Source organism: Mus caroli, unplaced genomic scaffold (genome assembly GCF_978045245.1).
Source record: "Mus caroli unplaced genomic scaffold, Mus_caroli_1 scaffold_18, whole genome shotgun sequence".
Taxonomy (NCBI): Eukaryota; Metazoa; Chordata; class Mammalia; order Rodentia; family Muridae; genus Mus; species Mus caroli.
In genome coordinates this window covers 54,557,775-54,570,763 of record NW_028227273.1, presented here as the reverse complement: position 1 = coordinate 54,570,763, position 12,989 = coordinate 54,557,775, and the positions used below count along the sequence as shown (strand labels likewise).

The window sequence follows — 12,989 nt, the reverse complement described above, 5'->3', positions numbered from 1 at the left end:
AAATTTAGAATAAGTAGCCGTATCACTTGAGATACATCTTTTTAGGATCTAAAATATAAATGTGAAAGAGACAGACAGACAGAGAGAGAGAAAGAGAGAGAGGGAGAGATTCATTCCATAAGATATGTGACTCTAGAGAACCCTGAATATATTGCAGATATATTTTGGTAAAACCATAGTGGGGTATTGCTGTGACATCCCTGACCATATTTTAGGGAGGATTTTGAAAGGACTTTGGAACTTTGAGCTAGAAAAGCCATTGTACATTAAACGATCTGAGGGAAGATTTAGAAACTTGGAAGATAAGAATGCTGAACAGTACTAAAGAAGGAGGTCTGGCATGTGAAATTTCAAAGGGAAGATTAAAGACTCTATTAGGATCGTGAGGGCCATTTACTATTTTACTTTAAGTTTCTGCAGTTCTTGTTAGCTGGAGAAAAATAAAATCAGCTGTCACTAATGAGATACCAGAACTACTGAAGTAAACCTTCATGTTTTTGGTACAGTTGATGTTGGTCAGCTGGAGATAAGGTGAGTGGAGATTAAGAAGTGACTATTATCAGTAAGGTGAAATCTGCTGGGAAGTGTTTCCCTGAGAGCACAGAGAAGCTGCCTTCCAGAATATGTGGCCAAAGTTTTACCTTTTGCTGGCTGCTAGACTTCGTAATGTTACTAATTTTGAAGGCATGGAAGATTCATGGAGAATAGCTGAAGTTTGGCATTTTTAGAGGCCAGGAGAGGCCATTGATGAAGGTGAAAGCTCAGTGGCAGTTGAAGAACCAGGACTGAAGAGGTCATGCATTGAATTTGAGACATGATACCAGAAAGAGAGCCTATGAAAAGCTACTCATGAAATTACAGCCCAGTTGCAGCAGAAGATCTCAGAAATTGGAAATTGTAATACCATGCCACCACCACCAATAACAGCAACATCAATGAAATGGAGCCAGCAGGAGCCTAGAAGACAAGCTGCCTGAGTCACAGGGGACAGAGATGGAGAGGTGATCCAAGCCATTTGGAAGATCCCAGAAAGTCATGTGTGTAACCCCTACACTGGGCATGGAGTTATTTAAACTCTTGCGGTTTAGCAGTTGCTTGTTTCAGATTGTGATCATGCTGTGTTTCTTCCCTCTTGAAAAATACATTACATTTAATTTAGATTTTTACCAGATAGGACTACTGAAAACTTTAAACTTTAGGAGAGATTTTGAATTTTTAATGAGATTGAAATTTTTATGCTTTTAAATTTGTAAATACTGTGGGACGTTTTAAGTTATTTGTATATAAATGTAAGTTGTTGGGGATACATTAGAAAAAAATTTGTGGCTCAAAAGTAAAGTGTATGATTGTGTGTTAACTTGACAAGAGGAGAGTTATACTGGTTGTTTTGTGTAGCAACTTGAAAAAGTTGGAGTCATCACAGAAGAAGAAGCCTCAAGTGAGAAAATGCCTCCTGAAGATATAGATGTAAGTCATAGTTACTAGTCAATGAAGGACTTCCCAGCTCATGGTTGTTGGCCCATCCCTGGGTTGGTGGTCCTAGATTCTATAAGAAAGAGGGCTGACAAGGCACAGGAAGCATTCAAGTAACACCCTCCAACACAACTGTATCAGCTCCTGCTTCCAGGTTTCTGCAGTGTCTAAATTCCTGTCCTGACTTCCTCTGGTGATGAACAGCAACCTAGAAGTATAAACCAAATAAACACTTTCCTCCCCACTTTGCTTTTTCTCATGATGTTTTATTGGACAAACAAACAAACCAACCCTTGACTTAGACATCTGCCTATACCATATCTGGATATTCTCTCCAATCAGCCATTCAGAATCTGCTTAGCACTTTTTTTCTCTCTTAGCTTTGGTAGGCTCTATTTGACAGTGGCCTTAATTGAGGCACAATTATATAATTCTTCCTAAAGAAGTCACCTCATTTGTCTGGAAATCAGCGGTCAGGGGTTCTGGAAAGAAAACTTTGGGATAATTTTTCTCATTCTCGTCAGGAGCCAAACAAAGCTGATGTGCACTCCTGTTCAAGTAAATCAAATAATTTTATTGCCTCTCATTTATAGAGAAAATATTTTTTCTTACCTGAGTATAATGTCCGACCATACTATTAGGTTGCTTTGGGCCAACATCATACATAAGATCTTTGTGTTCATTATACCATTCTTGGATTGCAGAAGACCATGATGCAAGGTAAGATGACATGAACAAATTCTCATCACATGTTAAATCTATGGGAAAGAAATAGACCAATCATTAAGGCAGCAGGAAAGAAAAAAAAAAAAGAAGAAGAGAGAGGGAGTGGGAGATAGAGAGGGGGGCTATACAAAGCAGAATTTCTGCTCTTTAAAGACATTGCTCACAGTTACTTTTGATTATTTCATAAGAGGCATGCTTCAGACTTGATCATTCATCTGAACAGTAGGGACAGGCATTCAATTTGTGAACTGAACAGCTTATGAACTGAACAGATACAGAAGTCTTTTTTCTAAGTAGCATCTCTTCTTAAATTGATTCATTTACACATTAAATTCAGCATACCTGTGTGAATATGTATGAGGGAGCGTGTATTTTGTATGTTTGTTTCATATGTAACAAATGTTGATTTGAAGTCTTAGAAAAGACAAATACTAACTTATTAAATTTCTCTTCTGTTCTAACTAGAGATTTTTTTTCACGTGAATTGTTACATATTCAGCATGATTGCTTTGTGTAAGCCTTCTTTATAGTCATTACTTACAAGTACAAAACAAACAAAAATAAAAGGAACAATAATTTTAACATTTATCAGTCATACCTTAAGTATAAAATTAAAATTTCTTGAGCTAAATATACTTCCAAGAATGGAGAAAAACCAACGTTTAATACACAATAAATAGATTAGTATTTTCTCAATCTCTGCAAATTCAAAATTACTTTATACATTAACTGAATGTGAAAGCACTTAAAATAAACATTTTAAACACTATGTGATTAAAATAGTGATAGCTACGAAGTACAACCTTAATAAGAGATAATTAAATGATTTTCAAATTCATCCAGAATATAACCATTTCTAATGTTTCAAGAAGTACTATATCTCATAGTCCATTTATTTACGTCCTCATAATTTCTATACTTCCTCTTGTAAAGATTATGTCTAATAATTTATTTTTAACTTAATATAATTATCAGGTACCCAGAATGTACATAAGTTGCTATCACCAAAAATGAAGACAGAGTTTGGCACATACACATTGCTACCTTACACAAGATTATGTATTTGAAGACCTCCTGTACTATATAGTGAGATCTGTATTCCACCAAACCAAAAACAATAAAAGAAGTAATGAAAGCTAATGAAAATATTTGATTTTTTTTGAGAAAAAATGAATGAGTTGCTCAGATAAAATACATTTTTATAATTAAAAATATATCTTTTAAACATGAACAAGCCACATCATCAGATAAGCTACCACTTATGTACATGTCTTTAATCTCAGCACAATAGAAGCAGAAGCAGGTAGATCTCCATGAGTTCGAGGCTAGCCCGGTCTACAGACTCTGTTCCAGAACAACCTGGAATAAAGAGAGATAACCTGACTAAAAACCAACAAACAAACAAATAAACAATATAAAAAGAAAAAGAAATCAGCAAAACAAGATAGATAAGATACTGGCTTAAATGATCGAAATTTAGAAATTCTAATTACAGAGGGCTGGAAAAGCACCTGAACAGATAAGAGCATATCCTGCTACTTTAGCACACTTGAATTCAACTTGTATCATTCATATGGGATGGGTTACAACCACTGTAACTTCAGCTTCTGAAAATACAATGCCTTCTGATCTCTAGAGTCACTCTTCTGATTAAGCACATAAATTCACATGTGCATAAATATACACAAGACACACATACACATAAATAAAATCTAATAGGATAAAATTAAAGAGATTCTAATTTCAAGCCCCATCATATTACTTTAATTTGTAATTTCATCCTTTAATCTTTTTATTTTATTTTATTAATTAGGTATTTTCTTCATTTTCATTTCCAATGCTACCCCATAAGTCCCCTAAACCCTCCCTCCCCACTCCCATTTCTTGGCCCTGGCATTCCCCTGTACTGAGGCATATAAAGTTTGCAAGACCAATGGGCCTCTCTTTCCACTGATGGCCGACTAGGTCATCTTTTGATACATATGCAGCTAGAGACACGAGCTCCAGGGGGTACTGGTTACTTCTTATTGTTGTTCCACCTATAGGGTTGCGGACCCCTTTAGCTCCTTGGGTACTTTATCTAGCTCCTCCATTGGGGGCCCTGTGATCCATCCAATAGCTAACTGTGAGCATCAACTTATGTGTTTGCTAGGCCCCCGCATAGCCTCACAAGAGACAGCTATATCGGGGTCTTTTGACAACACCTTGCTAGTAATCTTTAAAGGAGAGAAAGAGATAATTCCTACCTTGTTTCACTTGTGATCTAGTTACAAGACACAAAGCTGGCATGGTCAGAGAGTTTTTGTAAAATATAAAACAGCCAATTAACATAATATGGAGCTTCTCTGAGACATGCTGGTCCAGAGATGTTTAACTTCTTTTAAAAGACAGTATCAAAATAGGTGTTCACTTTGAAAAGTTTTGTTAACACAATACAAGAAACTGGGCCCTCCTGTGTTATTCTCCATCCAAACATAAGTGATTTTGAGTTCACATACTAGTTGTCCTGCGTTCTATAGGACTGTGCCTGAATGTACACTTGTCTGCCCATTGCTGAGCATTTTCTTGAGCATCATGGTTCCATTCCTAGAGAGAGAAAAAAAAAGGAGATAGCTATAAGTAATAATACATCTTCAAAGACACATTATCTTTGCAGGTAGGCTGGTAGAACTAGATTATATCACTGCAAGATATCTGTAGCACCATATGAAATTCATCATAATCAGTAAATAAAATAGTATATATCTAAATTTTTATGTTAGTATATATACTATCAACTTTCATTGTGACATTTATAATGAGCTTATTTTTAAATGCTTTTCTTTCCCTTCTTCCTGAGCCTGCTCATCCTCCTATGCCCTCTCACCTACAGTTTCCCTTTGATATCACACATGTTCTATTTCCTTCCTCTTCCCATACCTTCCGCAGTACCTTTTTCCTGTGTCATTGTCTGCTTGGTAGTTTCATAACCTATATCCAGTGTTCATCACACTTATGTATGCCATTTTCTATTTCAAAGAAATACAAGTAGTCTGTCTTCCCAAGATCATCAAATATACTAAATTATTTAATAGGCTAATGACTTACTGAGATCACACCAGGAACCATAAAGACTTTACACAGTTGCTGTACTACAGGAATCACTAAGACTATTTTCACACCTGTAAAAAGTTACCTCATAAATACTAGATTCTCTTTCTACAAGTTGAATGAATTTTTTAAAAATATAGGCTTTAGATCTGGATCCATGTCAGAAGACAGTTTAGATGAAAGGTCATGTTCTGACCCTAGATTAAGAGAGGGAGAGGCAATAACACAGTGCCTTATCACTAAAGAGAAAAGTAAAAAGGTTTATTTTTAGTTCTGTGGCTCTAATTGATATAGCTCCATAACACCAGTGAGTCACTGTTATAAAGGGAATTTAGTAAATTCTACTCTAATCATATCATGGCTGAAGACAAAGAAGGAGAAAATGAACTTGGGTCTTACATGCATGTCATAATATATAGATATACAGACATAGATATTCACGCACATGAACAAAACAATAAGTATTTTAATAAATAGATACTAAAATAGAGCCAGACACTTTTAAACAACACAGGTGCTATCAGCAGGATCAAAACACAGCTCTCCAAATGCACTGCCCTGATGTGAGCCCTCACCAATTTTAGTAAGTCTCTGCCAGATGGAGAAACCATTCGTCTCAATTGGTTGTGCTTGCTTACAATCTCTTCTTGGACTGATGTTTTAGTGGTTGAAATTGTTTCAAGACTGTTTTTCTAAAGGGAAATAAAATGAAAGTCACATTAGTGTATGATAAGGTTACATAAAATGGTGAAAATAATGGTTAAGGTGAATGAAAGTCGTTATTCAAGTGCTCAGACAATATTAGACATTGACCTTGAAACTAAAACTTAAAAACATCTCTTACTTTTCAACAGAAACATTTTAAACAGAAAATTTGAGAATAAAGCATGAATTCCTGGCATGCCAAAGTAAAAGTACAAAAAAAAAAAAAGTAAAAACTTTTTCTGGGCTACAAATATCAAATTTTATTTAAGAAAGTATAAAGATAGTCATGCATGGTAGAGAACCTTAAGTCATTCCCACACAATTAGGCTATAGCAAGGAAGCATTAAGGAATGAAACACATAATTTATTATACATCTTTGAAAGAGATATCCAGACTATACACAGAGTTTGAAGGCTTGTGAGACTATGGAGGTCTAGACACACTACATGTGTGCATTCAATTATCTATCACAGTAAGAGAATTTTTATATGTAATACGATTTTGTGATCACTAAAAAGAGTATTGTCTAATGCAATATCCATGTCAATTGTAGGCAATGGGTTCTTGAAATTCTTGAGTATTATTGGCTTTATAATTTAATGAACACAAATAAACCTTTTGTTAACGGAGATGCTGATATTTAGATACACATTTTTTTGTGTTTGTGTGGGACAGGTAGGAAAAGTGATATAAGAATTTGCAAAGATATAAATACCCCTTGCTGATAGAAGCATACTTCAAATCCTCTCTTCTTCTATAGTGTAGAGCAAGATGTTATAGCTTAATTATCAGTGGACAGACCTGCACATGCATTTTATCTTACTTCTTAGATAAGTTGCTTCTCTTGTGTGTAGTCCTTAGTTCCCTCAAATTTCTGCAGACATTTGCCACATAGATCTATTCACACTATATTGCAAGTATTTGCAAAATGTCTACATCTAGCTGTTGTTTTATACTCTGAAAACACCAATGAATGCCTTGAGCCAAGGACTATCTCACAGCTAGTGAACTCTTTTTTTAAGCCACAAGTAGTGATTTCTAAGACAGAAAGAATATACATTTTTAAGTCATTGCTGGAAAATCCTCATATTTTATTATAAAGCAAAGTAACAATAACTTTCAGTATTTATTTACTGAGGAAAAGGCATCGTTTTCTAAAAGTATTTGCTTTTAAATAAGTGTATATGTTTGTATAGATGAGAAAAGTTCATGTAGAGGCCAGAGGAGCATAGTAGATCCTTTGTAGTTGGAGTTACAGGTGAATTCCGGCAACTTGAGATAGGTAATAGAAACCAAAATATACTTTGCAAGAGTAGTAAATTTGTTTATCCACTAAGAAATATCTCCTTAGATATTCTATTTCAACTGAAAACCCTACTTAAGGTTGTTAACTTTCTTTTTTTTTTTCTTTTTTTCTTTTTGAAGGATATATATATATATATATATATATATATATATATATATATATATATATGCTATCACAAAAGTCCCCTATACCCTCCCCCCCTACTCCCCTACCAAATCACTCCTACTTCTTGGTCCTGGCTTTCCCCTGTTCTAGGTCATATAAAGTTTTATAGACAAAGGGGCCTCTCTTCTCAGTGATTGCCAACTAGGCCATCTTCTGCTACATATGCACCTAGAGACATGAGTTTTTCAGGTAATGATTAGTTCATATTGTTGTTCCATCTATAGGGTTGCAGACCCCTTCAGCTCTTGGGTACTTTCTCTAGCTCCTACATTAGGGGTCCTGTGTTCCATCCTATAAATGACTGTGAGCATCCACTTCTATATTTACCAGGCATTGGCAAAGCCTCATGGGAGACAGGTATATCAGGGTCTTTACAGCAAAATCTTGCTGGCATAGGCAATAGTGTCTGCTTTTGGTGGCTGATTATGGGATGGACTCCCAGGTGGGGCAGTCTCTGGATGATCCATCCTTTCATCTTAGCTCCAAACTTTGCCTCTGCAAGTCCTTCCATGGATATTTTATTCCCTATCCTAGGGAGGAATGAAGTATCCATGTGTTGGTTGTCCTTCTTGATTTTCTTGTGTTTTGGAAGTTGTATCTTGGGTATTCTAGGTTTCTGGGCTAATATGCACTAAACAGACAAAACATATGGTTTATGAGAAAGCCATTATTATTTTCTGCTTTTCTTCCTACCTTCCTTGGTTACTGAAAATTCCAAGAGACAATAAGTGTGCTTCTATTTTCTTGACAAACAATGGTAATATTTTAAAAGTGATACTATTAACACAGATATGTAAGGATAAAAACTAGTTAAAGGGTTTATATTGGGTAGGTAATATGACCTAATAATTACAACAGCACAAATTTAAGACAGGAATGAACAAGAATGTCAGGGAAATCAGTTCTTCATGATAACTCTCAAAGAAACCTTCATTCAACAAAGGTGACTCTGAATTGCTCTGCTTTTTGTATCTTGAAATTCTCTGAAGAGATATCAGTAGACCAAAGAAAAAAGTGAGGTGTTAGGAAGGAATTTAGGGAGCATAGATAGTTCAAAGGTGCAATAAAACAGAATCAGTTTAAAAAACTGGCAATACGAACAACTTCAATAAACACCTAGATTATAAATACTGTCTAGATTTCTAATTTGGATTGGTAACAACAACAAAATAAACATATAGCTTATATTCCAAAAGAAGTTTATCCAGTTATTTACACTCCCTATTGTAGAAGAATCCCAGTTGTCTCCAATGCCCAGACCAGAGAAGAGCATAAGGGTTACAGTAATGTGCAATGCTTTTAACTTTTAGTAGCTTCCTAACAAGATCGGGAATATCTTTACTAGTCCTACATACTCCATTATTTAAAAGGATGGCTAAGCCTCACTTGGAATATTTATATAAAAGAGCATATTATAAATAGTTAATATTTGGCTCATTTTTATTGTTTGAACTGAAGATGTACTTAACAGATCTGTGTGAATGTGAGTGTGTGTGTGTATATGTTGCTAAGGATCAATCCCAGGGATTTATGCATTCTAGGCAAGTGTTTTTTAGCATCATCCCTACCTATATTCTAGCAAACTTTTAAACTTGAAAATAGAATAATAATGTTTCACACAATATTTATGAAAATGAGATACAAATATATATATGTTGAAGTTGTGCTATTTGAAATAAAATATGAAGTTTCTGTGAGGACCACACTGAAATGGATTAAATAAACTAATAACAATTCTTAAAACAGAAACTATTAGGAAATAAATCCAGAGACATGAAAAATCCCATACAAATATATTTCTAATAATATATGTACGTTTTATTTCTTGACCACATTAAAAAGAAAAGGGTATTTTAAATTAATATCAATATTTATATTTAAACTATATTGCAAAAATACAACTTAATGGTTCTTCATACATTTCTTATGATATATTTGTCTCTAGCCTTTTTTAAATAATTATTTTGTGTAATGAATGCATGCCTATTTATTTAGATATAGCATAAGCATAACAATTTTAATTTAATCAACCTAACTAACCATGTTTAATATTCACTTGTAATTAGGGCTACAAGTACATTTGCCACAACTTTAAAATAATGTCAACTGCTCTGAACTATCAATGAGTACTTTGTGATTATTACAGACTCTGGTCTTTTAAATTTTTGAAGGCTGGTCAGTGTTGGCACACACCTTTAATCCCAGCACTTGGAAGGCAAGGGTAGATGGATTTCTGAGTTCAAGGCCAGCCTGGTCTATGGAATGAATTCTGGGTTATACAGAGAAAGCCTGACTCAAAAAAATAAAAAATAAAAAAAAAAATTGAAGAGTGATCTAGTTGTCTAGTTACTTACTTGCATAGCCCTCCTAGCTGCCTAAATTGTTCTGAGAAGATAAAAAAACTTACCCACACCTGAGAGCTATCTTGAAGAAGGGATGGGGGCAGTACAGCAGCCAGGAAGAACAGCACAAGCATTAATGCCATGGCTAGAGAACAAAGAAGAGAACAAAAACATGCATTATGATGTTTAGTACATTGGGTTCTGAGAAACACACCTACAAATGCTCTGAGATGAAATCAATGTAGGTTCTCTCTTCAGGTTCTAGGAGTCTAACAATTCTTTTTTTGTCCTTCCAAGAATATCAAGGTCTTCCAGTTATTACCATGACAGGGCACTAACAAGTTATGACTAACCATTTCTGGATAAGTGTTTCCTACCCCATTATAAATATATTGTTAGGAATACATCTTCCAAGTAGAAGTGAGAATGTGTCATATCACTCCTGTCAGAATCTTTTTTTTTTTTCAAAAACCTGGGTAAAATCTATGTCTTAGTTCTAGTTATTATTGCTGTGATGAAACAGCATGACCACAAACAACTGGGAGAGGGTTTATATGGCTTATATATCCCAAATCACAGCTCACTGAGAGAAGCCAAAGTGGGACCTCAAACACAGAAGGAAGCTGGAGGCAGGTTTAATAAAGACACCATAACAGGTGTTGTTACTGACTTATTCCCAATGATTTGCTTAGCTTGCTTTCTTATAGAGCTTAGGGCCACCAGCATAGAAGTGGCACTACCCAAAATGGAATGAGACCTACTTCCTCAACTAGTAATTGAGAAAATTTCCTAAAAATTTGCCTGCATACAGCCTGATCATTTGGAAGTTTTCTCTCAACTGGAGTATCCTCCACTCAAATAACACTGGCTGTATCAAGTTGAGATAAAACTAGCCAGAATGTTGTCTACTGAGGATATGATGTTTATTTGTTTGTTATTTATTCACTAAAAGATTTTTCTCTTCATTTTGAAACAAAGAATTTGGAACACATCTTCTTTTTTTTTTTTGGTATCTGCCTACTTTTTTTTTTCATTGTGTTTTTTTATTATAATATTTTCCTCAATTACATTTCCAATGCTATCCCAAAAGTCCCCCATACCGCCCCCCACTTCCTTACCCTCCCATTCCCATTCTTTTGGCCGTGGCATTCCCCTATATTGGGGCATATAAAGTTTGCAAGTCCAATGGGCCTCTCTTTCCAGTGATGGCCGACTAGGCCATCTTTCGATACATATGCAGCTAGAGACAAGAGCTCCGGGGTACTGGTAAGTTCATCATGTTGTTCCAACTATAGGGTTGCAGATCCCTTTAGCTCCTTGGGTACTTTCTCTAGCTTCTCCATTGGGAGCCCTGTGATCCATCCAATAGCTGACTGTGAGCATCCACTCCTGTGTTTGCTAGGCCCCTGCATAGTCTCACAAGAGATAGCTATCTTTGGGTCCTTTCAGCAAAATCTTGCTAGTGTATGCAATGGTGTCAGCATTTAGAAGCTGATTATGGGATGGATCCCTGGATATGGCAGTCTCTAGATGGTCCATCCTTTCATCACAGCTCCGAACTTTGTCTCTGTAACTCCTTCCCTGGGTGTTTTGTTCCCAATTCTAAGAAGGGGCACAGTGTCCACATTTTGGTCTTCATTCTTCTTGAGTTTCATGCGTTTAGCAAATTGTATCTTATATCTTGGGTATCCTAAGTTTTGGGCTAATATCCACTTATCAGTAAATACATATTGTGTGAGTTCCTTTGTGATTGTGTTACCTCACTCAAGATGATGCCCTCCAGGTCCATCCATTTTTCTAGGAATTTCATAAATTCATTCTTTTTAATAGCTGAGTAGTACTCCATTGTGTAAATGTACCATAATTTCTGTATCCATTCCTCTGTTGAGGGGCATCTGGGTTCTTTCCAGCTTCTGGCTATTATAAATAGGGCTGCTATGAACATAGTGGAGCATGTGTCCTTCTTACCGGTTGGGACATCTTCTGGATATATTCCCAGAAGAGGTATTACTGGATCCTCCGGTAGTACTATGTCCAATTTTCTGAGGAACCGCCAGACTGATTTCCAGAGTGGTTGTACAAGCTTGCAATCCCACCAACAATGGAGGAGTGTTCCTCTTTCTCCACATCCTCGCCAGCATCTGCTGTCAACTGAATTTTTGATCTTAGCCATTCTGACTGGTGTGAGGTGGAATCTCAGGGTTGTTTTGATTTGCATTTCCCTGATGATTAAGGATGTTGAACATTTTTTCAGGTGTTTCTCTGCCATTTGGTATTCTTCAGGTGAGAATTCTTTGTTCAATTCTGAGCCCCATTTTTTAATGGGGTTATTTGACTTTCTGGAGTCCACCTTCTTGAGTTCCTTATATATATTGGATATTAGACCCTTATCTGATTTAGGATAGGGTAAAGATCCTTTCCCAATCTGTTGGTGGTTTTTTTGTCTTATTGATGGTGTCTTTTGCCTTGCAGAAGCTTTGCAGTTTCATGAGGTCCCACTTGTCAATTCTCGATCTTACAGCACAAGCCATTGCTGTTCTATTCAAGAATTTTTCCCCTGTGCCCATATCTTCAAGGCTTTTCCCCACTTTTTCCTCTATAAGTTTCAGTGTCTCTGGTTTTATGTGAAGTTCCTTGATCCACTTAGACTTGACCTTAGTACAAGGAGATATGAATGGATCGATTCGCATTCTTCTACATGATAACAACCAGTTGTGCCAGCACCATTTGTTGAAAATGCTGTCTTTCTTCCACTGGATGTTTTTAGCTCCCTTGTCGAAGATCAAGTGACCGTAGGTGTGTGGGTTCATTTCTGGGTCTTCAATTCTATTCCATTGGTCTATTTGTCTGTCACTATACCAGTACCATGCAGTTTTTATCACAATTGCTCTGTAGTAAAGCTATAGGTCTGGCATGGTGAGGTTCTTTTATCCTTGAGAAGAGTTTTTGCTATCCTAGGTTTTTTGTTATTCCAGATGAATTTGCAGATTGCACTTTCTAATTCGTTGAAGAATTGAGTTGGAATTTTGATGGGGATTGCATTGAATCTGTAGATTGCTTTTGGCAAGATAGCCATTTTTAAAATGTTGATCCTGCCAATCCATGAGCATGGAAGATCTTTCCATCTTCTGAGATCTTCTAGAATTTCTTTCTTCAGAGACTTGAAGTTTTTATTATACAG

At 35.9% G+C, this 12,989-nt stretch overlaps 1 protein-coding gene across 1 annotated transcript; it reads right to left on the bottom strand.

The window, feature by feature from the left end:
• Positions 1 to 406: 406 nt before the first annotated feature.
• Positions 407 to 9,951, bottom strand: LOC110312248 (cysteine-rich secretory protein 1-like). The gene is made up of 5 exons (XM_085832660.1): positions 9,874 to 9,951; positions 5,865 to 5,981; positions 4,698 to 4,785; positions 2,086 to 2,231; positions 407 to 520 (listed from the first exon to the last, which is right to left on the bottom strand). The coding sequence occupies exons 1-5, from the start codon at positions 9,949 to 9,951 to the stop codon at positions 407 to 409; spliced, it is 543 nt and encodes a 180-aa protein (XP_085688786.1).
• Positions 9,952 to 12,989: the final 3,038 nt, after the last annotated feature.

Coding starts and splice junctions, on each gene's coding strand:
- LOC110312248 (XM_085832660.1), bottom strand. CDS start 9,951: ATGGCATTAATGCTTGTGCTGTTCTTCCTGGCTGCTGTACTGCCCCCA. Junction 4,786..5,864: donor GCAGAGACTTACTAAAATTG/GTGAGGGCTCAC, acceptor TTCTCTCTCTAG/GAATGGAACCATGATGCTCA. Junction 521..2,085: donor TGGTCGGACATTATACTCAG/GTAAGAAAAAAT, acceptor CCTTATCTCCAG/CTGACCAACATCAACTGTAC.